The sequence below is a fragment of the Lynx rufus genome, unplaced genomic scaffold (assembly GCF_022079265.1).
Source record: "Lynx rufus isolate CCGP_SWC_20201006 ecotype Redwood Valley unplaced genomic scaffold, mLynRuf1.p SCAF_24, whole genome shotgun sequence".
Taxonomy (NCBI): domain Eukaryota; kingdom Metazoa; phylum Chordata; class Mammalia; order Carnivora; family Felidae; genus Lynx; species Lynx rufus.
Window position 1 is genome coordinate 1491478 of NW_025814839.1, and position 23725 is coordinate 1515202.

At 42.1% G+C, this 23725-nt stretch overlaps 1 protein-coding gene across 1 annotated transcript in view; it reads right to left on the minus strand.

Moving 5' to 3' along the window:
* Positions 1-3838: 3838 nt before the first annotated feature.
* Positions 3839-23725, minus strand: part of CCDC62 (coiled-coil domain containing 62) — a 29377-nt gene continuing 9490 nt past the window's right edge. The window contains exons 5-11 of the mRNA XM_047088378.1: positions 23202-23373; positions 20126-20227; positions 15849-15937; positions 15392-15507; positions 12579-13307; positions 8384-8540; positions 3839-4384 (exon numbers count right to left, since the gene is read on the minus strand). Coding sequence (XP_046944334.1) covers positions 4136-4384; positions 8384-8540; positions 12579-13307; positions 15392-15507; positions 15849-15937; positions 20126-20227; positions 23202-23373 — 1614 coding nt within the window. The 3' untranslated portion in view covers positions 3839-4135. The remainder of the gene's footprint in view (positions 4385-8383; positions 8541-12578; positions 13308-15391; positions 15508-15848; positions 15938-20125; positions 20228-23201; positions 23374-23725) is intronic.

A 23725-nucleotide genomic window follows, 5' to 3' on the forward strand; every position in this document is an offset into this window, starting at 1 on the left:
CATTTTTATATACTTTTGTATACTTTGGATAAAATCCTAGTAGTGCAGTTGCTGAGTTGTATGGTAGTTCTATTTTTAATTTTCTGAGGAACCTTCATACTGTCTTCCAGAGTGGCTGCACCAGTTTGCATTCCCACCAACAGTGCAAAAGGTTCCTCACCAACATCTGTTGTTTCCTGAATTGTTAATTTTAGCCACTCTGACAGGTGTGAGGATGTATGTCATTGTAGTTTTGATTTGTATTTCCCTGATGATGAGTGATGTTGAGCATCTTTTCATGTGTCTGTTAGCCATCTGGATGTCTTCTTTGGAAAAGTGTCTATTCATGTCTTCTGCCCATTTCTTCACTGGATTATTTGTTTTTGGGGTATTGAGTTTGGTGGGTTCTTTATAGATTTTGGATACTAACCCTTATCCATTATGTCATTTGCAAATATCTTCTCCCATTCCATCGGTTGCCTATTTTTTTAAAAAATGTTTATTTATTTTTGAAAGAGAAAAAGAAGGACAGGGCAGGGGAAGGATCCAAAGCAGGCTCTGTGCTTACAGCAAAGAGCCGGATGCAGGGGTCAAACTCACAAACCACAAGATCGTGACCTGAGCGGAAGTCAGAAACTTAACCAACCGAGCCACCCAGGCGCCCCTCTGTCGGTTGCCTTTTAGTTTTGTTGATGGTTTCCTTTGCTGTGCAGAAGTGAGGCCATTTTTGCTTTTATTTCTCTTGCCTCTGGAGACATGTCAAGTAAGAAGTTGCTGTGGCCTAAATCAAAGAGGTTGCTGCCTATTTTCTCCTATAAGATTTTGATGGTTTCCTGTCTACATTTAGGTATTTCATCCATTTTGAGTTTCTTTTTGTGTATGGTGTAAGAAAGTGGTTCAGGTTCATTCTTCTGCATGTCGCTGCCCAGTTTTCCCAGCACCACTTGCTAAAGAGACTGTCTTTATTCCGTTGGATAGTCTTTCCTGCTTTGTCAAAGATTAGTTGGCCATACATTTGTAGGCCCATTTCTGGGTTCTCTATTCTGTTCCATTGATCTGAGTGTCTGTTTTTGCACCAGTACCATACTGTCTTGATGATGACAGCTTTGTAGTATAGCTTGAAGTCCAGGATTGTGATGCCTCCGGCTTCAGTTATCTTTTTCAAGATTGCTTTGGTTATTCGGAGTCTTTTCTGGTTCCATACAAATTTTAGGATTGTTTGTTCTAGCTCTGTGAAGAACGCCGATGTTATTTTGATAGGGATTGCGTTGAATATGTAGATTGCTTTGGGCAGTATTGACATTTTAACAATATAAGTTCTTCCAATCCATGAGCATGGAATATTTTTCCATTTTTTGTGTGTCTTCTTTAATTTCTTTCATAAGCTTTCTATGGTTTTCAGTGTGTAGATTTTTCGCCTCTTTGGTTAGGTTTATTCCTAGATATTTTATGGTTCTTGGTGCCAGTTTCATTCTTTTGCATGTTGCTGTCCAGTTCTCCCAGCACCATTTGCTAAAGAGACTGTCTTTCTTCCATTAGATACTCTTTCCTGCTTTGTCGAAGACTAGTTGGCCATATATTTATGGGTCCGTTTCTGGGTTCTCTATTCTTTTCCATTGATCTATGTGTCTGTTTTTGTGCCAGTACCATAGTGTCTTGATGAGTACAGCTTTGTAATACATCTTGAAGTCCAGAATTGTGATGCCTCCAGCTTTGGTTTTCTTTTCCAACATTACTTTAGCTATTCAGGGTCATTTGTGGTGCCATACAAATTTTAGGATTGTTTGTTCTAACTCTGTGAAGAATGCTGGTATCATTTTGATAGGGATTGCGTTGGATGTGTAGATGCTTAGGGTAGTATCAACATTTTAACAATATTTGTTCTTCCAATCCATAAGCATGGAATGTTTTTCCATTTCTTTGTGTCTTCTTCAGTTTCTTTCATAATCTTTCTATGGTTTTCAGCGTATAGATCTTTTACCTCGTACAAAGCTGATTTTAAAAGAAGTATTTCAGTGTTTGTACAGACCTTTTTTTATTTTAGTTTTTTGGTCAGGGACACAAAGAAGTTTAACTCTGTGGCTTTCATATATCTTTATGCACACAGCACACCCAAGTAATGTACCTGGAATATTAAATTTAAAGCCTCAGTTCTAAGCTCTTATTTTAGAGATTAGGAAACTGGAACCCCAGTATCCCAATTTCAAGTTCAATGCTCTTTTCACTATTTATATTAAGGCTATAAAATCCACAAAGCAACTTACATCATTGCTACTGAAATGTTACTGGGCTCAGAAAAAGCAGTTAAAATTAACATGTAAAACACTCCCCCAAAAGAATGACAGATTTAGAATGAGTATGTTGCAATTGCTAATGAAATAATAGCTCTAAGTAACAGTAATCAAAGAATGCTAAAATCATTAAGTGAACTTTATAAATATAAAAGCTCGGGCTGACCAACTCTTGAACTTCCAATGAACCTTTACATCCACAGGTGGCACAACCAGAGATCCGGGTCCTCCTGATGTGATGGGAGTAGGCAGCAGGCAGCATCGCCAGTGAGGCAGTGATGCCGAAAGGAAAACACCAAATTGATCCCAAGTTTAACCAAGTCACTAGATCTAAATACCAGTTCTTAGGAATCATGGAGGACACAGGAATGTGTTAAATAACAATGAGGACAATTAGCAAGATCCAGAACGCGGGAAATTCTACAGGACAAATCACCCAGTGTTTCTTCCACAACTAAATGGCAAGAAAAAAAAAAAAAAAAAAAAACAAAGGGAGAAGAAGAAGAAAGAGGAAGAAGAAAAAGGAGGAAGGAAGACGGTGAAGGACCTGCCAGTGATTGAGACTCTATTTCTATTTATTTATTTATTTATTTATTTATTTAGTAAACTCTACACCCAATGTGGGGCTCGAACTCATGAGCCTGAGATCAGGAGTAGTGTGCTCTTTTGACTGAACCAGCCAGATGCCCCTTAAGACAGACTTTTTTTTTTTAATCTTTTTTTTTTTTTAACGTTTATTTATTTTTGAGACAGAGCATGAGCGGGGGAGGGGCAGAGAGAGAGGGAGACACAGAATCAGAAGCAGGCTCCAGGTTCTGAGCCATCAGCCCAGAGCCCGACGCGGGGCTCAAACTCACGGACCGCGAGATCGTGACCTGGGCTGAAGTCAGACTCCTAACCGACTGAGCCACCCAGGCACCCCAAGACAGACTTTAAAGGACATATCCAAATGCCAAGTATGGACCTTGGTTGATTTAAATAAAAAGGAAAAAGGCATTTTTTAGATTAATAGGGAAAACTTAACATGGTTTAGTCATCAGGTTGATATTAACAAGTTATTGTTAACTTGGCTGGGTATGACAGTGTTAAAACTATTTTTTTTAAATCCTTATCTGTGAAAGATACATAATAAAGTTTTTAAAATTTTTTAAATGTTTATTTTTGAAAGAGAAAGATACAGCGGGAGAGGGCCAGAGAAAGAGGGAGACACAGAATCCAGAGAAGCCTCCAGGCTCTGAGCTGTCAGGACAGAGCCTAATGCAAGACTTGAACCCACAAACTGTGAGATCATGACCTGAGCCGAAGTTGGATGCCTAACCTACTGAGCCACCCAGGTGTCCCTGAGTTATTATTTTTGTTTGTTTTCTCTTGTTGTTGTTGTTTTTAATGTTCATTTACTTTTGAGATAGAGGGAGAGTGCGAGTGGGGTAGGGGCAGAGAGAGAGGTAGACAAAGGATCCGAAGCAGGCTCTGCGCTGACGGCAGAGAGCCCAATGCAGGCTCGAACTCATGAACTGTGATCATGACCTGAGCCGAAGTCAGACGCTTAACTGACTAAGCCACCCAGGTACCCCACATAATGAAGTTTTTATGAGTGAAATGATATGATGTCTAGGATTTGCTTCAAAATGCTAAGAAAACATGTACGGATAGGGGAAGATAAAAATGGCAGAACGTTGAAGGTCTGTGATTTTAATATTCTTCCTACTTCTGTATTTGAAGTTTTCTATAGTAAAATATGTAATCTTATATCCCAAGAATTTATATTCATACGCCCAGGTAATTAGAAAGAGGAAGTTGGGGCACAGTGACTTTTTTGTGTGATTTTTCCCTCGTCCTCGAAGCCAGTGTGCTACCTCTCTGTCTCAGAGACATACAGGAACTTTCCTTCTAGCAGAAAGGGATGCCCGACCAGTGACATCTGCGCGAGAGTACTCAGTGGAGTATTCGGATACACAGAGGGGGTCAAAGGAAAAGTAACCACATACATTATTGGCACTGCTGCTGAAACTCTCAGAGCTGATGGGGAGCAGGGTACTCAACTCCAGGTCTGTAACCATCTGCCGAGACTCTGCCAGCAAACGCTGGAGCTTGCTGGTGGGCGAAAAGTCGTCCTGGGAAGACAACACAACGTCAGCATTCAAGAAATCAAGAAGCGTTTTGAAATGTTTATGTTTACAAGCACAGTGTGATAAACACAAATGTTAACCACCCACTAATGTTTATTTGACTTTAGGCATTACATATCAAAGCTGGACATGAAATACTAGAAGAACAAATTCCATTTATTTCTTAGAACCTACTTTGCTAAATAATTTGACTTCAACAGACCTTACAACTAATTAAGTAACATCCATGCGATAAAAAGAATCCTAGGCTGGGGCCCCTAGCTGTCTCAGTAGGTAGAGCATGCAACTCTTTTTTTTTTTTTTTTTTCAACGTTTATTTATTTTTGCGACAGAGAGAGACAGAGCATGAACGGGGGAGGGGCAGAGAGAGAGGGAGACACAGAATGGGAAACAGGCTCCAGGCTCTGAGCCATCAGCCCAGAGCCCAACGCGGGGCTCGAACTCACGGACCGCGAGATCGTGCCCTGGCTGAAGTCGGACGCTTAACCGACTGCGCCACCCAGACGCCCCAGAGCGTGCAACTCTTGATCTTGGGGTTGTAAGTTGGAGCCCCACACTGGGTGTAGAGATTACTTAAAGATAAAATCTTTAAAAAAACAAAAATCCTAGGCATTAACTCTCCTAAATTAACTTTCCAAAGTCATAATTATCATGCTAATTAGTATTTCAAAATACTTGTAAAATGTAATTTTAACATTAAACGCTTGTAAGCTTTTAAGGGGCACCTGGGTGGCTCAGTCAGTTAAGCTTACGAGCTCAGGTCATGATCTCACTGTTTGTGAGTTTGAGCCCCGAGTCGGGATCTGTGCTTACAGCTCAGAGCCTGGAGGCTGCTTCAGATTCTGTGTCTCCCTCTCTGTCTGCCCCTCCCCTGCTGGTGCTCAGTCTCTCTCTCTCTCTCTCTCAAAAATAAATAAACATTAAAAAATTTTAAACAAATAATATAAAAATATGTGGATATGTGCCTTAATTTGTTCTTGTTTAATTTTCAACTTTGGCATCTAAAGTTTTAGCATGACAACCACTCTTGAAAGTACCTAGACTGGGGCGCCTGGGTGGCGCAGTCGGTTAAGCGTCCGACTTCAGCCAGGTCACGATCTCGCGGTCCGTGAGTTCAAGCCCCGCGTCAGGCTCTGGGCTGATGGCTCGGAGCCTGGAGCCTGTTTCCCATTCTGTGTCTCCCTCTCTCTCTGCCCCTCCCCCGTTCATGCTCTGTCTCTCTCTGTCCCAAAAATAAATAAAAAACGTTGAAAAAAAATTAAAAAAAAAAAAAAAAGAAAGTACCTAGACTATTTTTTGCTAAGAAAAGTGAAGTCTAATGTTCCAGGAACAAAGATGATCACTACTGACCTGGATTTAGAAGACATTTAATAAATACCTGCTGAGTGAATACATCTGTGTGTGTGAGCACGTGCGCATGCACACACATACACACACACACACAAATATATACATATATATGGACAACATAAGCATGTAATATATATACTGCCTCAAAAACTAGGTACCAACCCTGTAAAAAGGTCTCACAAGAACTGAAAAGGTAGTAACTGACATTTCCTCTCATACTAACAGCTTTGAAAAAATTAACATCTCTGAGGGGCACCTGGGGCCTCAGTCGGTTAAGTGTCTGACTTCAGCTCAGGTCATGATCTCATGAGTTGAAGCCCTGCGTTGGGCTCTGTGCTGACAGCTCAGAGCCTGGAGCCTGCTTCGGACTCTGTGTCTCTGTCTCTCTCTGCCTCTCCCCTACTTGTGCTGTTTCTACCTCAAAAATAAACATTTAAACAAATGTTTAAAAATTAACAGCTTTGAGGTATAATCAACATATAATTAACTACACAGTTAAGTTGGGGTATCTAGGTGGTTCAGTCGGTTGGGTGTCTGACTTCAGCGCAGGTCATAATCTGGTGGCTTGTGAGTTCAAGCCCTGCGTTGGGCTCTGTGCTGACAGCTCAGAGCCTGAAGCCTGCTTCGGATTCGGTCTCCCTTTCTCCCTGCCCCTCCCCCACTCGCGTTCTGTCTCTGTCTCAAAAATAAATGTTTTAAAAAACTATACAATTAAGCTATATAATATGCTGAGTTTTACCTATGTACACAGCCCTGACACCACACCCACAACGGACAGGGAAGCAAACCTATGCCCCCTGGGAATTCCTGCTGGAGTCGGTCCACCCATTCCCAGCCAACACTGATGTCTTCTGTCACCAGAGACTAGTTTGCCTTTTCTGGAATTTTATATAAACACATTCATATTTTTGTCTATGTGGCATCTTTCATTCAGCATAATCATCTTGAGATTCACCTGTGCTGTGTATCATAAGTAGTTTATGCCTTTGTACTCCTGAGAAGTACCTCACTGCATGCGGGCATCATTTTGTCTATTCACCTACTGATGTATATTTGGGTTGTTTCCAGTTTTTCAGTTAATACAAATAAAGCTGCTTGAGTATTCACGTGCAAGTCTTTGTATGGACGTGTTTCCATTGCTCTAGTGGAATAGCTGGGTCATATGGTACATGTATATTTAATTTTTTAAGAAACTACCCAAGTGCTCTTCAAAGTGAATTTTCTTTTCCCACCACCAGTGAATGAAAGTCCCAGTTGCTCCAGATTCTAGTCAACACTTAGTATGGTCAAGTTTTAACAAAGAGAACACCCATCAAATACCCATTAGGGGCCAGGCCCTAAAATATCTCATTTAGACCAAGCAAGTGTAATGTTATTATTGCATATTTGCAAATGAAGAAACTGAGGCTCAAAGAAAGTAAATAACTTTACTGAGGTCATTGAGCTAAGACAAAGCAAAACAAGGATGTGAACCCAGATCAGTTTCATAGCCTGTTATCTTCCCCAAGTAAAGCCAGAAGTAATTAAGTTCACTTCAACTTTATTTTCACTCTGACAGAGCTGTAATGCGGATCCCATTTATGGTGAAGGCACCGGCTCATGTGTGACAGTGACAGTGCAGTAACAACCTCACTGACCATCAGGAGGGGCATGAACAAACTGATTTATTCAATCAATAGACTACATATTGATCAGCAGTCAAAATGAAGGGACTAAGTCTTCAAGTATCAGCATGGATAAATGTCACAAAATATTCACACAGTTGGAAAAATCATCGCAAAAGGATAGAGACAGTCTTTTACCACTTATGCACATTTTAAATACACACAAAACATTATGTAATGTTTAAATATATGTTTTTAAGTAGTAAAAGCATAAGAAAAAGCATGAATGCAACTTCAGGATAGTGATAACTGGTGGGGGGAGTGGGCGAGGGGAGAAGGCACGTGGGACCCACACTTTATCTGTAGTATTTCATTTCTTGAACAAGAAAAATAAAACAAATGTGACAAAGGTAAACATGTTAAATCTGAATGTAGGTGCACAATTGCTTGTTACAGTCTTTTTTGTTATATTTAAAATATGTGTATACACATATATATGTAATATGTATGTATCTATCAGTCACCAGGAGCGCCTGAGGGACATCTGGCCTGGAGTTAACTCTATAGAATAACATTTATTTTTTATGTTTTTTAAAATTTATTTTGAGAGAGAGAGAGAGAGAGCACATGTGTGAGCGTGGGAGGAGCAGAGAGAGACGAGACAGAGAGACAGAGAGAGAGAGAAAATCCCAAGCAGGCTCCACACTGTCAGCATGAGTCTGTTGTGGGGCTTGAACTCATGAACGGTGAGATCATGACCTGAGCCGAAACCAAGAGTCATACACTTAACCAACTGAGCCACCGAGGCACCCCTATAGAATAATATTTAAAGGAAACAGAAGGTGAGTAACTGTGACTTCAGTTAAATGATATAATTAAAGTCCCATAGTTTAGGAAAAAAAAAAAAAAAAACAACCCCGAAGAATGACCAAAATTAAGCACACGAACCACAGTACTACAGGAGAATTAAAAGCATGCTGGGGAGGAGTCTCGCTTGAATGAGCTGGGTATCTCTAAGCAAAATACAAACCTTCTCATTGGACAATGGTGCCTCTTTGTTGAATAACAAAATCTTAGGTGAGTTCTTTGTATCAGGAGAGGGCCCTGTCTCTATCAATCTCTCATCCTCTCGTGCCGCAGATTGTGAAGCACCCAAACAGTGGGAATGCTGGATGGCAAACAGCTCACTACAAACGATAAAACCAAACGGGACAGACATCTTAAAGTGCTGGCAAACATGCGTCACCAATACTCTTACACTTCAAACTATCTCAACGGGAAAAAAGTTGTTTTTCTTTTTAATGAAGAAGCTCAAGTTTGAGTATAACATTAGAGATTTGAAGAGAATAATTGAGTAGAATATTATCAATTAATGCATACCCTTTGCAGTCAGAATTAAAACAGAATTCGTAGAGGGTAACAACAGAATAGGGAATTTCCATCCCCCTTCCAAAAAGAAAGAAGGGAAGGGAAGGGAAGGGAAGGGAAGGGAAGGGAAGGGAAGGGAAGGGAAGGGAAGGGAAGGGAAGGGAAGGGAAAGGAAGGGAAGGGAAGGGAAGGGAAAGAAAAAAGAAAAGAAAAGAAAAGAAAAGAAAAGAAAAGAAAAGAAAAGAAAAGAAAAGAAAAGAAAAAAGAAGAGAAAAGAAAAAAGAAAAAAGAAAAGAAAAAAGAAGAGAAGAGAAAAGAAAAGAAAAGAGAAAAGAAAAGAAAAGAAAAGAAAAGAAAAGAAAAGAAAAGAAAAGAAAAGAAAAGAAAATGAAGGAAAATCATCCAAAAGGGAGGGGAAAAATTAACACAGGTTAAACTTGTGAAAATTTTGGGTTTTTGGTTTGTGAAGTTGATTTTTGTTAATGGTTTTTAAAAGTCCAACCCTTTTGTGAGAGTGGGACAGCACCGTGTGGCTCTTCATTCTCCTGCAGGCCGTCGGTATCGGAGAACAGAGCTGTGTAGCCAAGCTTCGGGGTAGGATATTTGGGCTCAAAGCAGAATGAATGGCAAAAGCTGGCACCCCTTCCTCCCACGTGCCCTGTAACTGAAGGGGAGCAGGCTGCCCGTGGCTTCTCCCTCCACAGGTAACCCCCCCGTGGTCTGGCTGGCATGGGATGGTGGAACAAACGGGAGCATTCAGCCCGATAATAAAGTAGGTACACAGTAAGTGCTTATACTCTAAGGGAGAACATAATTATCTTCTGTGTTTAGCCACGCATTTGTCAGGTGACGTGTGGGCACCCGCCCCTCTGCTGGCAGCACGAGTCCTGTCAAGTATTTCAAACCAGGGAGGTCAAAAGGGTCTTGAAAGAAAACTCCGAATGTAAATTTGAATTTCTTTCCTATGTTAAATTTCATATATGTCCACTGCGCTCTTAAACCTAACATAGGGGCTGAGCACAGAGCCTAAATAGGATTCTCTCTCCCTCTGCCACTCTCCCCTGCTCACGCTCTCTCTCTCAAAAAAAAAAAAAAAAAAAAAAAAGAAGGGGCACCTGGGTGGCTTGATTGGGTAAGTGTCTGACTCTTGATTTGGCTCAGGTCATGATCCCACAGTTTGTGGGTTCGAGCCTCGCACTAGGCTCTATGCTGACAGTGCGGAGCCTGCTTGGGATTCTGGCTCTCCCTCTCTCTGCCCCTCCCCTTTTGTGTGCATGCACATGCTCTCTCTCCCTCCACCCAAAATAATAAACTTAAAAAAATTTTTTTTAAATAATGTTGTTAAACCATGCACTTAACAAACATTAAAAAAAAACTACCATAGGGGCGCCTGGGTGGCGCAGTCGGTTAAGCGTCCGACTTCAGCCAGGTCACGATCTCGCGGTCCGGGAGTTCGAGCCCCGCGTCGGGCTCTGGGCTGATGGCTCGGAGCCTGGAGCCTGTTTCCGATTCTGTGTCTCCCTCTCTCTCTGCCCCTCCCCCGTTCATGCTCTGTCTCTCTCTGTCCCCCCAAAAATAAATAAACGTTGAAAAAAAAATATTAAAAAAAAATAAAAATAAAAATAAAAAAATAAAAAAAAACTACCATAAAATTTCCCCGTAATCTATGTGTATTCTTCGCTCAGCAGTGAAAATGCGCAGTTGTGCTCTACTGATAACTTGCAATTATTTAAAGAAAATCTGTAAAAAACAAATACAAATAGATAACTTTGAGTGGCACCACCGTTTTACTTTAAAATTTCACAACAGGCAATAGCTATCTGTATGATTTTTTTTAAGTTTATTTATTTTGAGAGAGAGAGAGAGAGAGAGAGAGAGAGAGAGAGCACACAAGAAGGAGAGGGACAGACAGAGGGATAGAGAGAGGGAGGGAGAGAGAGAATCCCAAGCAGGCTCCACACTGCCAGGGCAGAGCCCGACATGGGGCTTGAACCCATGAACCATAAGATCACGACCTGAGCTGAAGTCAAGAGCCATATGCTTAACCAACTGAGCCACCCAGAACCTCATGTGTGATTTTTAAATGACTTAGGCTTCTAAAAGGGCCAAAGAAAAATCCAAATAATGAAATTACCAGAAAGAAATTTTAATCATAAAGTCCTATGAAAGTCAGCGTGACGACTGAAATAAGGCTCTCAATATAGAAAATTCATTCTTTCTGTAATTTAAGAACAAAGAGCTAGGTTTTATTTAAAAATTGCAGGGGTGCCTGGGTGGCTCAGTTGGTTGAGTGTCTGACTTCAGCTCAGGTCATGATCTCATGGTTCATGGGTTCAAGCCCCACTTTGGGCTCTGTGCTGACAGTTCGGAGCCTGGAGCCTGCTTCAGATTGTGTGTCTCCCTCTCTCTCTGCCCTTCACCTGCTCATGCTCTGTCTCTCTCTCTCCCAAAAATAAATAAACATTGAAAATTTTTAAAAAAAAATTTTTTTTTTCAACATTTACTTATTCTTGGGACAGAGAGAGACAGAGCATGAACGGGGGAGGGGCAGAGAGAGAGGGAGACACAGAATCGGAAACAGGCTCCAGGCTCTGAGCCATCAGCCCAGAGCCCGACGCGGGGCTCGAACTCACGGACCGCGAGATCGTGACCTGGCTGAAGTCGGATGCCCAACTGACTGCGCCACCCAGGCGCCCCTGAAAATTTTTTTTAATTGCACACATTGGGGCACCTGAGTGGCTCAGTCGATGGAGGGTCCACCTCTCAACTTCAGCACAGGTTGTTATCTCAGGGTCATGGGATCAAGCCCTGCATCAGGCTCCATACTGAGCATGGAGTCTACTTGGGATTCTCTCTTCTCTCTCTCTCTCTCTCTCTCTCTCTCTCTCTCCCCCCCCTCTCCCTCCTACCCCTCCCCCCAAAAAAGTTTTTTTAAATTTCAGACATTATTATAGCGCCCCTCAACCACAAGATTCTGCAAGTTTTTTTTATGTTTCTCTATTTTTGAGGGAGAGAGCACAAGCTGGGGAGGGGCACAGAGAGAGATAGAGGGTGGCACAGAGAATCCAAAGCAGGCTCTTAGGTGCCAGCACAGAGCCTGATGCAGGGCTTGTACCCAGGAACCGCAAGATCATGACCTGAGCTGAAGTTGGATGCTTAATCAACTGAGCCACCCAGGCGCCCCAAGATTCAGCAAGGCTAACGATAAGATGAGCCTGAATAATGCAGCATATGCTAATGACTAATCCATTTTCTTCTCTTAAAAAAAACATTAACCTTTCTCAGCTTGTTATGTACAAATATTATTTTTCTTGCATGATTTCAAAAAGTGAGAAGGTTTGGGAAATGTAAAATGACACAAGGGCAGAAGCAGTTGGATACGGAAATATGTCACTGGGGGGTTGGGGGGGCAGGTGGAGGCGAAATTCTTATCTGTGGTCTAGGGAATGTAATCTCTGCAGAAAAACAGCTTATCGATTCACACGGGATCCAGGGGTGAGGAATGCTCCAGAGCGGCATTCTGCTCCGTAAAGTGACCTACTGTTAGCTTTAAAAATATATATATATATATATTTGCCCAACTCATGACAACTGGCTTTGTTTTCAAACAAAACCTTTGCCTCAGAAGCAGTCCTAGGTACAAACTTTTCACTGGAATCTAATAGGGTCTCTTTGCACAATCAGAAACTCGACTGTCTATGTGGTGATGAAGAGAGTAACCGTTTGGCCCCAGACGTGATTTCTGTTCGCAAACACTGCTCTCTGCTTCCCAGTGAGCGTCGAGTGGCTAATGCCCTTTCCATTTCCAAGCACAGCATGTGGAGTCCCCGGGGGTTAACAATGCCAACATCACTAACCTCGTGGAGGAGTTGTATCTCCGTCCGCTGGCACTTTCTGCACAAGTACACACGGATTTGTGGCGAACGATTCTTTGCACTTTGGAAGGCTTGAAAATACTCATCCATTCCACGTCAGACATGTGGCCTGGTGCCTCGATTATGAAGTTACTCGGGTGGCAGCACTTGGATTCCCATATGTCACTTTCCCCCAAACAGGCTTCATTTTTATGGCAACAGGAGACTCCAGACCTTTCCATGTCATCTTGACATTCAACATTCAGCTTTTCCGGTTGTTTTGCCCCAGAACAGCTGGCCAGGCCCAGGTACACGTTAACATCATGCCACTGTTTCTCATCAGATAAGGACATTGATGTTTCCAAGAGTTGTTTCTCTTCATTCTGACTCTCTATCCCGTTCCCTTTTGGTGACTTTGCATGGATCTTGCAAAATGTACTTTTGTTTTCGGCTTCCATCGGCATTTTTCCTCCCAGAGACCAAGACTTTTGCTTCTCCAGCAAGTCTTTTGTAAATAGAGATGAGACAGCAATTACGCTTTTCCCCCCAAATGAAGTATTAACCTGTAGTCTCTTCTCTTTGCATACATCACAAGGGCTCTTGTCTGACCTATTTTGCTGAACCAACGTGGTCTCAAATTTTGGGTCTTTAACCAGTGACTTCTGATTTTTCTCTCTCTTAATATCGACTTTTGGGCGGTTATTCTCAAGGTCTGACAAACACATGTCTCTGCTATGGTGGCATTACAAAAAACGTAAGTTATAAGATACACTTAATACCGTCATTCTAAATATTTCACTCAAACCCCATTAGTTGAGCTAAATCCTATTAAATCCCATTTGTATGAAATGAAAAGGTAAGGTAGAACATGTATTCTTTCTTCAGAGCCCGATTTCCACCTGACTTCAAGGAAGTCTTTCTGACCAGCAAGCCCACACGCTTACTTTCCCTTCCTGCCTTCCACTCCCCCGTGCTTACTGCCTATACTGCGGTTACTGCTTTACTGTACGTATTCTCTAATCATGCAGCAAACTTCCTATTATAACTATTTTGTTCACCAACTTTCATGTATATATCTTGTCTTTTCAGTAGACTCATAAGTTTTTTTTTTTTTAATGTTTATGTATTTTTGAGAGACAGAGCACGAGCAGAGCAAGGGTGGGGAGGGGCAGAGAGAGAGGGAGACACAGAATCCAAAGCAGGCTCCAGGCTCTGAGCTGTGAGCACAGAGCCGGATGTAGGGCTTAAATCCACGAACTGTGAGATCATGACCCCAGCCGGAGTCGGATGCTTAACGGACTAAGCCGCCCAGGAGCCCCGACTTGTAAATTTCTTAATGTATAGGCCTTTTTAGTCCTCCTGGCACTTCAGGACAGCCTTTAACATACATTAGGTATTCCGTAAATACCTGTTCATTCGTCTGTTATTCCCCTTCCTATTAGTGTCACAGTAAAAAGAAGTAAAGCCAGGACTGAAAGGGGACAGAGATTCAAGGGACAGAGATACAGTGGAAAGTGCCAAATGTGTTTACCATACTGCATTCATGACCGACCCATTTATCTGCTGGATATTTACACAGCGATATACTGAAAGCTGGTCTAAAGTAAGAAAGGCATGTGTGCATAAAATGAAGATTAAGAACACTATACAACAGGATACACCGTTAACTAAACTGTCTTCATGTCACATGTATTCAGGTATTCTGATCTGTAGAGTTCTGACCCCTCAGACAACTCAACCCCCACGTTTCTAGAATGGCACAGGCCATTTCACGCTCTTAGAGAGTAACTTCACGCATCTCACCCAAGTGCCTCCCAGGGGCAATGAGGTCCAAACAAGGAAAAAGCCAGTGTGATGGGGGCTCTTGCCTGCAAGACAACTCTGGGCTGGTGTGGTAAGTATCAGCAGCAACAGCTGGGACACAAAGCCAAATGTAACTACCCCCCTGCCCCCCCCAGCAGAAGGCCTCAAAAGAAAAGTAAAGCACAGCAGTCACACTGTCCGGAGGGACAGTCGCTCCCCACGTCCACCGCTGCAACTGCTAACTACCAGCAAAGGGGCTGCTGGGAGCGCAGGGCGGCCTCCACACCTGCGCGGTTACACCCCCCCACCCCCCCCAGCGGTGGGGACCTGCCCTCATTCCTGTGCCCGGTCATGACTCCCACGTAACACTGGTGCTTGGAAAAGTAGACTAAATGTAACTGTGGGGGCAGCTGTATGCCTGTTAAATTAAACCACACCTCATATATTTGTATTTTAACTTTACAGAGACCGATTTAATTCATACACTACACTGCTTGTTAGAGGTATGAAAAGGTGTCTCCTTCTATTAACAAGGAAAACAGGAAAATCCAGCTAAAATCAGAGATCACCCTCAGCTAGCTGAACTCCTACTCCAGTTATGTATACCATTCGCTGGCGTTATTTCTTTTAGGCAAGTGCTATGTCCTAGGTGTCTTTATTTTGCCCACCCCCAGCCCCGTGAGTGCTAAACACTACACACTAAGTGCGCCTGAAGGAGGACATGATTCACCTCTGCGGTTTCCACTTGAGCTCAAAGCCTTGTACACAACAGACACACAAGTAATGCTAATGAATTTCTTTCATCAAGTGGCTAAATCAGGATTGTACCTAAAATTCTCAGATCAGGTCTCATTACAACACAGGATTATAATGGTAATTACTAGCTCATATATATTTATTCCCTATCCCTTAGGGAATGACAGTCAATACCGGCCTACAGTAAGTACTTAATAAGCAGACTGAACGATAAAATAATATACAAGGTCATACTAACAGCATCTTACTAAGGTTACCTGGATTCCAGAACCTTTGATTCCTCCATCTTTGAGTCATATATCTGTAATAATTCCTGAGAATTTTCCACATTAAAATTAAGAAACTGCAGATCACTCTGTTGTTTTACATAAATCTGCCATAAATATTGATAAGTAAGTTGTGACAATAAAACTGTATTGAGTCAACATTCAAATGCTACAACACATCAGATGGTGACTAGAGACATATGCTAAATATGTTTGCTTTAATTTTTCCTATGTTAGCACTGAGGTTTGTTAGTATAACTGGTTTCCTAACCTTTCGTTACCATAAGCCAAACCCTACTGATTATGCTAAAGGTGACATACCTTTAATGTACTTAGGACACTAAAAGCACCATAAGCAAAAATCGGCAGACACACACTTTTCCTAATTTGATGTTTGTTTATAAACGTGTCCCACCTAACAGTAAGGGCAGGGGAACCGGGGACGTACCTGTCTCAGATTACGTAGTTCTGCGTCTGTACGTTCTTGCTTTGACTTGGCAATATCAAGTAACTCATCTTTCCTTTTTTCTCTCTGTGCTATTTAACAACAAATGTTATTCAAATATTTTTCATCAGCCGTATCAACACAAACCTCTTCATTTCCAAAAATTTAATGTTCCAGTGACATTTTCCTCCTGTTCCTGAACTTAAAATTTGCAAAATGCATGGCTGGGAAGAGCTTTTTCTGTGATTCTGACTAGATCTTTCACCAAACTTGAAAATTTTCACAGTGTAATTAATGCTGAGTCAAAGAAAAGATCCAGAATTGTATCAACTGTATGATCAAATCACACTGTGCGTTTATATACATGGACACAAAGATAAAAAGTCTAAGAACAAGTACATTAAATATTAAAATAAGCTTTTTTGGATGGGAGGATTAATAACAATTATTTTTCTCTCTTTTTTGGGGGAGGGGGCATGATAAAATATGTATTACTTTAATTTTTAAAAATTTGTTCACATTACATGACTAACTTATGAATGCATTTTCATTGCAAAAACCCAAACAACATATTACCTTTATCAACAGAATGAATGAGTGAATGAATGAATGAATGAATGAATAAATAAAACGGTTTCAGAACTTGGTAAATTGAGAACCCATAGGAAGAAAAGAATCTGAAGTGCTATACAAAGACTAGTACCAGAAAAAAAAAAACAACACATTAATATTACACTAAAGGAGAAATAAAGTGACTCACACAGAAATCAGAAATCAACAATAAATGCTTCACTTCAGAAAAAATCAGTAACTTTATAAGAAGTTCAAACTAAATGTATAAAATGACCCTGTAACTACATGAATTGAATTCGAAGTAAATCGGAGACAATCTCGATAAAAATTTGTAACTTCTATCTATGGTTCTTTCATAAAACACCTTCTACATGTCATTTTTCTACATTTTCATTTTACATGAAAAAGGACAAAAGTTTTTATCGTCACTTTCCATCTGGACATCGCAAAGACCACGTGAGGACACAGGCCCGTGCTTTGCTGCGGACTGTAACTCCACTGGACAGCCGCTCTGGGGGTCAGGGCACCAGCTGCAGGAAGGAGCCAGACAGGTCTGTGCACAGCCGCCCAGTCTCCCCAGCGTGGCTCATGCTCAGCCCTTCCAACATGGGTCTGCAGCATCATCTCACCTTTGAAAGGTAATCCGCGTGCACAAGATGGAAAACGTGAAGAGAAGTTCAGTGAAAGCCACGTTGTCAGCTTGAAACTATCACGTCTTTTCTACTCCGTTCTGAATTTCTTTCTTTGCATTATAGGCGTCAACACCATCATGAGAGCATATAAATGCAGTGCGCCTGCACTATTTATGCAGAGTTGCATTCAGTTTATGTGAATTCAATTATAAGCACGAAGAAAAAACTAAAAAAGGAATGGCAGCTAGTTTAACTGGAAGTAATGCCCACAGTGGATCTGTGACTCTCTCTGCTGGGCTCAGTTCCGCTTGCCTCTCATTATTAGCAGCACTGTGACACGCTGGGTGTAATTCCTAGTATTTTGAGATACTCGAGATACTTTGGATACAGTACGGCCCCTGACCAAAAGCCATATTTGGAGTTCACAGGTAATTTTAAATATATGTGAACTTTGCCTTAATCTCGGACTTTAGAATAATCTACTAGTGCATAAGAGGCAACTCTACTGTAAATATCGGTGTTTCGCTCGGTCAGATACTTTTCTACATGGCTGGGTTTAGCTGAGAGATCAAAGCGGTGGGACCACTCTTTCTGTGGTCCCAGCAAACAAAGAGATGTCGGACTCTGCTGGTAGCTGCCTGAGCAAGCAGCCTAAGAAAGACCCCAGAGGGGAAAGGGCCCTGGTAGTCTGCACCCACCACATCCGGTCAAGGCTCCGCCTTTTACTGACCAGGAGACCTTAGGCGATCAATCACTCAGTGCCACGGGGCTTCGTTTACAAGACAGTCAGGACCCCAGAAATATGAACTAGTATCATCACTTTATTTGCAAACTTCTTATAAGCAGTTATGTACAAAACAAAGAAACACATCATCTATGTGAAGTACTTCATCTTCAACGAGAGAAAAAAAAGTTTTGAACTTAACAGACATCTTAAGATGTCTTAAGACATCTTCCAGCTTCAAATAAAATGTGTTCATTTTCAGTTATAGCATCTGACAGGATATTATCATATTAAGCCTTTTAAAATTATTTTAGGCTTCCTTCACTTTTGTAATTTAAACACACAAAAATTGTTTGAGACAGTGGTATGACTAGAAAAGGTGTTTAAGAGGGGAAACTGGGTGGCTCAGTCAGTTGAGCGTCTGACTCTTGATTTTGGCTCAGGTCATGATCTCACAGTTCGTGAGTTCCAGCCCCGCATCAGGCTCTGCGCCAGTGACATGGAGCCCGCTTGGGATTCTCTGTCTCCCTCTCTCTCTGCCCCTCCCCTGCTTGTGTTCTCTCTCATTCTCTCTCTCTCTCTCAAAAATAAATAAATAAACATAAAAAAATAAAAAGAAAAGAAAGAAAAGGTATTTAAGAGATAAGCTTAGGAGGGGTGCCTGGGTGGCTCTGTTGGTTAAGTGTCTGACTCTTGATTTGGGCTCAGATCATGATCTCACGGTTCATGAGATCAAGCCCCATATCGGGCTTTGCACTGACAGCATGGAGCCTGCTTGGGATTCTCTCTCTCCTCCTCTCTCTGCCCCTCCCCCACTCATGTCCTCCCTCCCCCCCCCGCACAAAATAAACATTTAAAAATAAATCAACATAAAAAATAATAAAATTATCCACAAAATGGATTTATTATAGTATTATCTAACAAATTCCATAATCCATAATACATCCTAGTAATACACAATAGGATGTAGGAGTAAAAATTGCCAAATCAAAACAAAGGGAGACGGTTGAAATATACTGTAAATATCTTCCTTCCTCTGACCTCCCACAGCATTGTGTTCACATCTGTATAGTACTAGATTTTCTGTGGGCCTATGAGCTTCATAGCAACTAGCAGAGTGCCTGGCACACAAAAGCTGACCCAAAGATTGTTTGAATTCAACTGTAAAGCTATATATATACATATATGACTTCAGGATACATGTATATCTCATTTACACATACATTTTTAATAGATTACTTTGAGACAGCAATCCTAGAAATAATGAAAACAGTGACCTCTACTGGTAGAAAACTACATTTCCCCAATCTTTAATCACATGACCTTAAAATTAAGAATTTCATTTTATGTGAAAAAAATGTTAATAATGCATTTTGCCCTTTAAGAAATTTATTCTCCTAGAAGGAAGGGCATTAAGGGTGTGTATAAATAAACCCCAAATATGTCAATTTAATTAATTCTATTTGAAACTTCACCTCCAATTCTATGATTTTCCTCATACAAACTACCAGAATGAAAGCCTAATAAAATTTGGCTGGCAAGGACAGAGAGATCTATACATCAGTGGTTCTCGACTGGAAGTGGAGAGGGAGAGGTCTGAACTAGTGGAAACTAGTGGGGTATATACAGTGGGCAGTGTGGGAGAATGTGGTGGAGGGTGGGTGGAATGCAATATTTATATCTATCTTGAGGGGGCCTAAGTTAAACTAGTGATAAATTTGCTTTTTTTTTTTTTTAAGTTTCCTTATTTAGGGGGCGTCTGGGTGGTTCAGTCGGCTGGGTGTCTGACTCTTCATTTCAGCTCAGGCCATGATCTCATGGTTCATGGGTTTGAGCCTGTACACTGGGCTCTGTGTTGGCAGCAAGGAGCTCGTTTGAGATTCTCTCTCTCTCTGTGCCCTTCCCCCCACTCAAAAATAAACATTTCGAAAAAATAAAATAAAATTTATTTATTTTTGGGAGAGAGAGAGAGAGAGAGCGAAAGAGAGCAGGGGAGGGGCAGAGAAGGAGAGAGAGAGAATCCGAAGCAGGCTCCACACTGTCAGCCCAGAGCCCGACCTGAGACTCGAACTCATGAACCATGAGATCATGACTTGAGCCAAAACCAACTCTGATGCTTAACTGAGTCACGCAGGCACCCGCCCTTTTTTTTTTTTTTTTTTTTTTTAACGACTTTAATATTCCCTGCCTGGTCCCTCCCTGTCCCTTAAAGGCTGTTTAAAAAACCAAAAAACAAAAAACTACTATTTTGAGAGAGGTGTAATTCCTTCAGTCTGTTGTGGTCGTACCATAGAAAGTTTAGGTTACAAATATATAACTATTCAATCGCTTAAATTAATTTCTATTTTTACCAGTAAAAACCACTTCATCATGTAGGCAACTTTTCTCTTGCTTGAGGCGAATGATCTCTTCTCGTTGTTCGTTATTTTCTGTTGTCTTTTCATTTAGATCCTCTTCACAAATAGAAGAAAACAAAAGTCCTCAAATAAATACTAGTTCCCAGAAGACTATATACACTGAATACCTCATGCCCTCGGCACCCTTTCCAATCAATGTGAAATCCTGTTGGAGCTACAACCAAAATATGCCTCATATTTGAATCTCACTGACCCTTGTCAGGCTTCCATATCCCCGACTGGCCTCTCTTTTACAGCCTAGAATCCAAAGAACAATCCGGGTAATCTTATTCTTTTTTTTTTTTTTTTTTAAAGTAAACTCTACCCCCAATGTGGGGCTCAAACTCACGACCCCAAGATCAAGAATCACATGCTCTCCTGACTGAGCCAACCAGGACCCGCAGGGTAATCTTTTAAAAGTAAAACTCTTCATGTCACTTCTCCGCTAAAAGCTCTACCACACTTAGGATGAAATCTAAACTCACTACCCTAAGCCTTGCATGGCCCTGACTGTCACTCTCCCCATTCTTTGTTCTGTTCCTCGAACGTGTCCCAACCTCAAAACCCAGCCTAGGGCTTTTGTATTTGCTGTTCCTTCTGCCTGGAAGGCTCTGGGCCCAGATCCTCACATGGCTACTTTTCTCGCCATCCAAGCTTCTGCTCAAATGTTCTCCTCAAAGCCGCCTTCCCAGTCCACCCGGACTGAGTTCGTTGCCCTCACTCTCTAGTCCACTGTCCATTACCCTGTCATCCTTTAAAGAGATGACAGAGTCTGTCCCTGCTGTCAAGGGGCTTACAGTGTGATTATGGTTTTAGCTGAAGCTACAAATGGAGACAAAGCCTACGATTTGGCACAAGTCAAGGCATCATAAGAACAAGATTTTAGAAGGCTGAGTCTTTTAAATTAAATCGACCACAATAAACTTTCACAATTTCAACAGCGACTCACTGGCTCAGGGGTGCAGGAGAACTGAAAATACTGACTCCGTCTGGTTCATGTCTGCACAATGACCTCCCTCGGGCCTGTGTGCTCCAGGCCCCTTGGAGGTTACTGCATGCCCTAAATGGAATTCAGAAAGGCTTATTCTGATCTTCCCTCTGGTGCACAGATGGCACCACTTTAGATAACTACCCTTGACCTCATCACAATGCCCCTCGCTCCATAAAAGCTATGGATTAAAGTCTGGACTTCGTGGAGAGTAGCTTATGTAGCACCAGGATCATGGGCCACCCGATCCCCCTGTCACTAAGTGACCCTGAATAAAACTCCATGTGAATGGTATGGAATGGCTTGCTTCATTTTTCAGTCTCAAAGTGCCTTCTCAGTCTGGAAGATACTTTACTTTCCTCTACCTTCTAACAGCAAGGCACTCCACTAAGGACAGAGGTCAGAGTAACTTCCACCAAAATACAGCTTTGTTATTCTAAGGTTGCTTGTTCCATGGTGAGAGCCTATGCTCATGTGGAGCTCGATGACCATTTACTCTGCCCCAGGGTAGGGAATGGCCAGAGAAAAGTGGGCCTACCGGGGCACCTGGGTGGCTCAGTCGGTTGAGCATCCGACTTCAGCTCAGGTCATGATCTCACAGTTGGTGAGTTCAAGCCCCATATGGGGCTGGCTGCTGTCAGCGCAGAACCTGCTTCAGATCCTCTGTCCCCCTCTCCACCCCTCCCCCACTTGCACTCTCTCAAAAATAAATGAAACATTAAAAAGGAGAGAAAGAAAGAAAGAAAGAAAAGAAAGAAAAGAAAGAAAGAAAGAAAGAGAAAGAAAAGCGGGCCTACCTCCATGCTCTCTGTAGAAAAAGGTAAGCTTTTACTCCATCACCTACATCCACACTCACGTAAATAGGACTAACCTATTTGGTACACCTAGCCTCCATTTCGCTATAAAGCTTCAAGTAATATTACTCAGAAGGAAATGAATGAGTTACTCCGAGAACAAAAATAGAAAATGAGAACGCAACAGGAATTTTCAAAAATAAAACATGCGCCAAAAAGCCGCTCTGGCAGGTGTGTTGTGGCAATTCCTCAGCCCCGCCCTGCGCTCCTCCCGGGGAGGGACAGATCTTTCTCCACTGCTGGACTCTGGGTTTAGCCACATGATGCTTTGGCCAACAGAGTGAGGGTATGTCGGGTCCTCATGTGTCTCTGCTTCTTCCTTCCTTCCTTCCTTCCTTCCTTCCTTCCTTCCTCCCTCCCTCCCTCCCTCCCTCTCTCTCTCTCTCTCTTTCTTTCTTTCTTTCCTTACTTATAAAGTAAGCTCTATGCCCAACATGGGGCTTGAACTCATGACCCTGAGATCAAGAGCCACATGCTCTCCTGACTTTGCCAGCCAGTCGTCCCTGGGTGAGGAAAAGTGCCCAGGCCAGCCTACCAGCAAGGAGAAGTGAGACTCATAAAGCCCCCAGAGGAGCAGCTCGGCTGGGCCCAAGCAACATAAGCCAATTCCCATCAGGCTGATACATGAACTTATCACATGCTTACGGTTGCACGCCACTGAGATATAGTCACTGGTTGTTACAAAGCATAAATTAACAAGAGCTAACTGGTCCAGCAAAGGCAAGAGTATTTTGAAAATATAATGCATTATGCACTTTCCCCCAAGTCTGTTATTTATTTTGTAACACAAAAACCGTAGCATAGGGGCGCCTGGGTGGCTCAGTCGGTTAAGCGTCCGACTTCGGCTCAGGTCATGATCTCTCGGTTTGTGAGTTCAAGCCCCGCGTCGGGCTCTGTGCTGACAGCTCAGAGCCTGGAGCCTGTTTCGGATTCTGTGTCTCCTCCTCTCTCTGCCCCTCCCCTGCTCATGCTCTGTCTCTCTCTGTCTCTTAATAATAAAGAAATGTTTAAAAAAAAAAAACCAAAAAAAAAAACAAAAAAAAACCTGTAGCAGAATTGTATACAAGTGCAGTGAACATTTCATGGTAGGACCTAAGGCCAGACCTACCCTCAATCACAAGATGAAGTGAACCCACATGAAGAAATATGTGCCCGAGGTAAAATGCTTGAGTTGATATCTCTTCCTTACCTTTTAGTTTACTGACTTCAATTTTAAGTGCCTTCAATTTCTGCTTGTAATCTTGTTTTTCCTTCACAATACAAGTCTCCACCATCTTAGCGTCACGCAAGGCATGCTCTAACAATTTAAATTTTCCTGAGCAGTCTGCAATGTGATTGACGGCCTCGATAATATCTTTGTCCTAAAAACCAAATGTGAAGACTGTTCTGTAAGATTTTTTAAGTTCCAACTAATCAGGATAAGATCTCGCTATGAGCCAGGTTCCATTCTAGGCACTTCGCTGCTAACTCACGTAATCTCCACAGGGGCTCTCTGAGGTAGGTACTACCTTTATCGGCAGGTGACAGATGAGTCAACGGTAAAAAGTCCAAGGTTACGCAACTAGTCAGAGATGGAGCTCCAATTTGCACCTAGTTAGCTGCCCCGGCAGCCATGCATGAACCACCACGGCCTGTGGTCTCAGAAAGTTTATAACCACAGTGTGATCGTGCAATAGGAGAGCTGTTGGCCGCTGGAATGGGCCTTACTCTCTG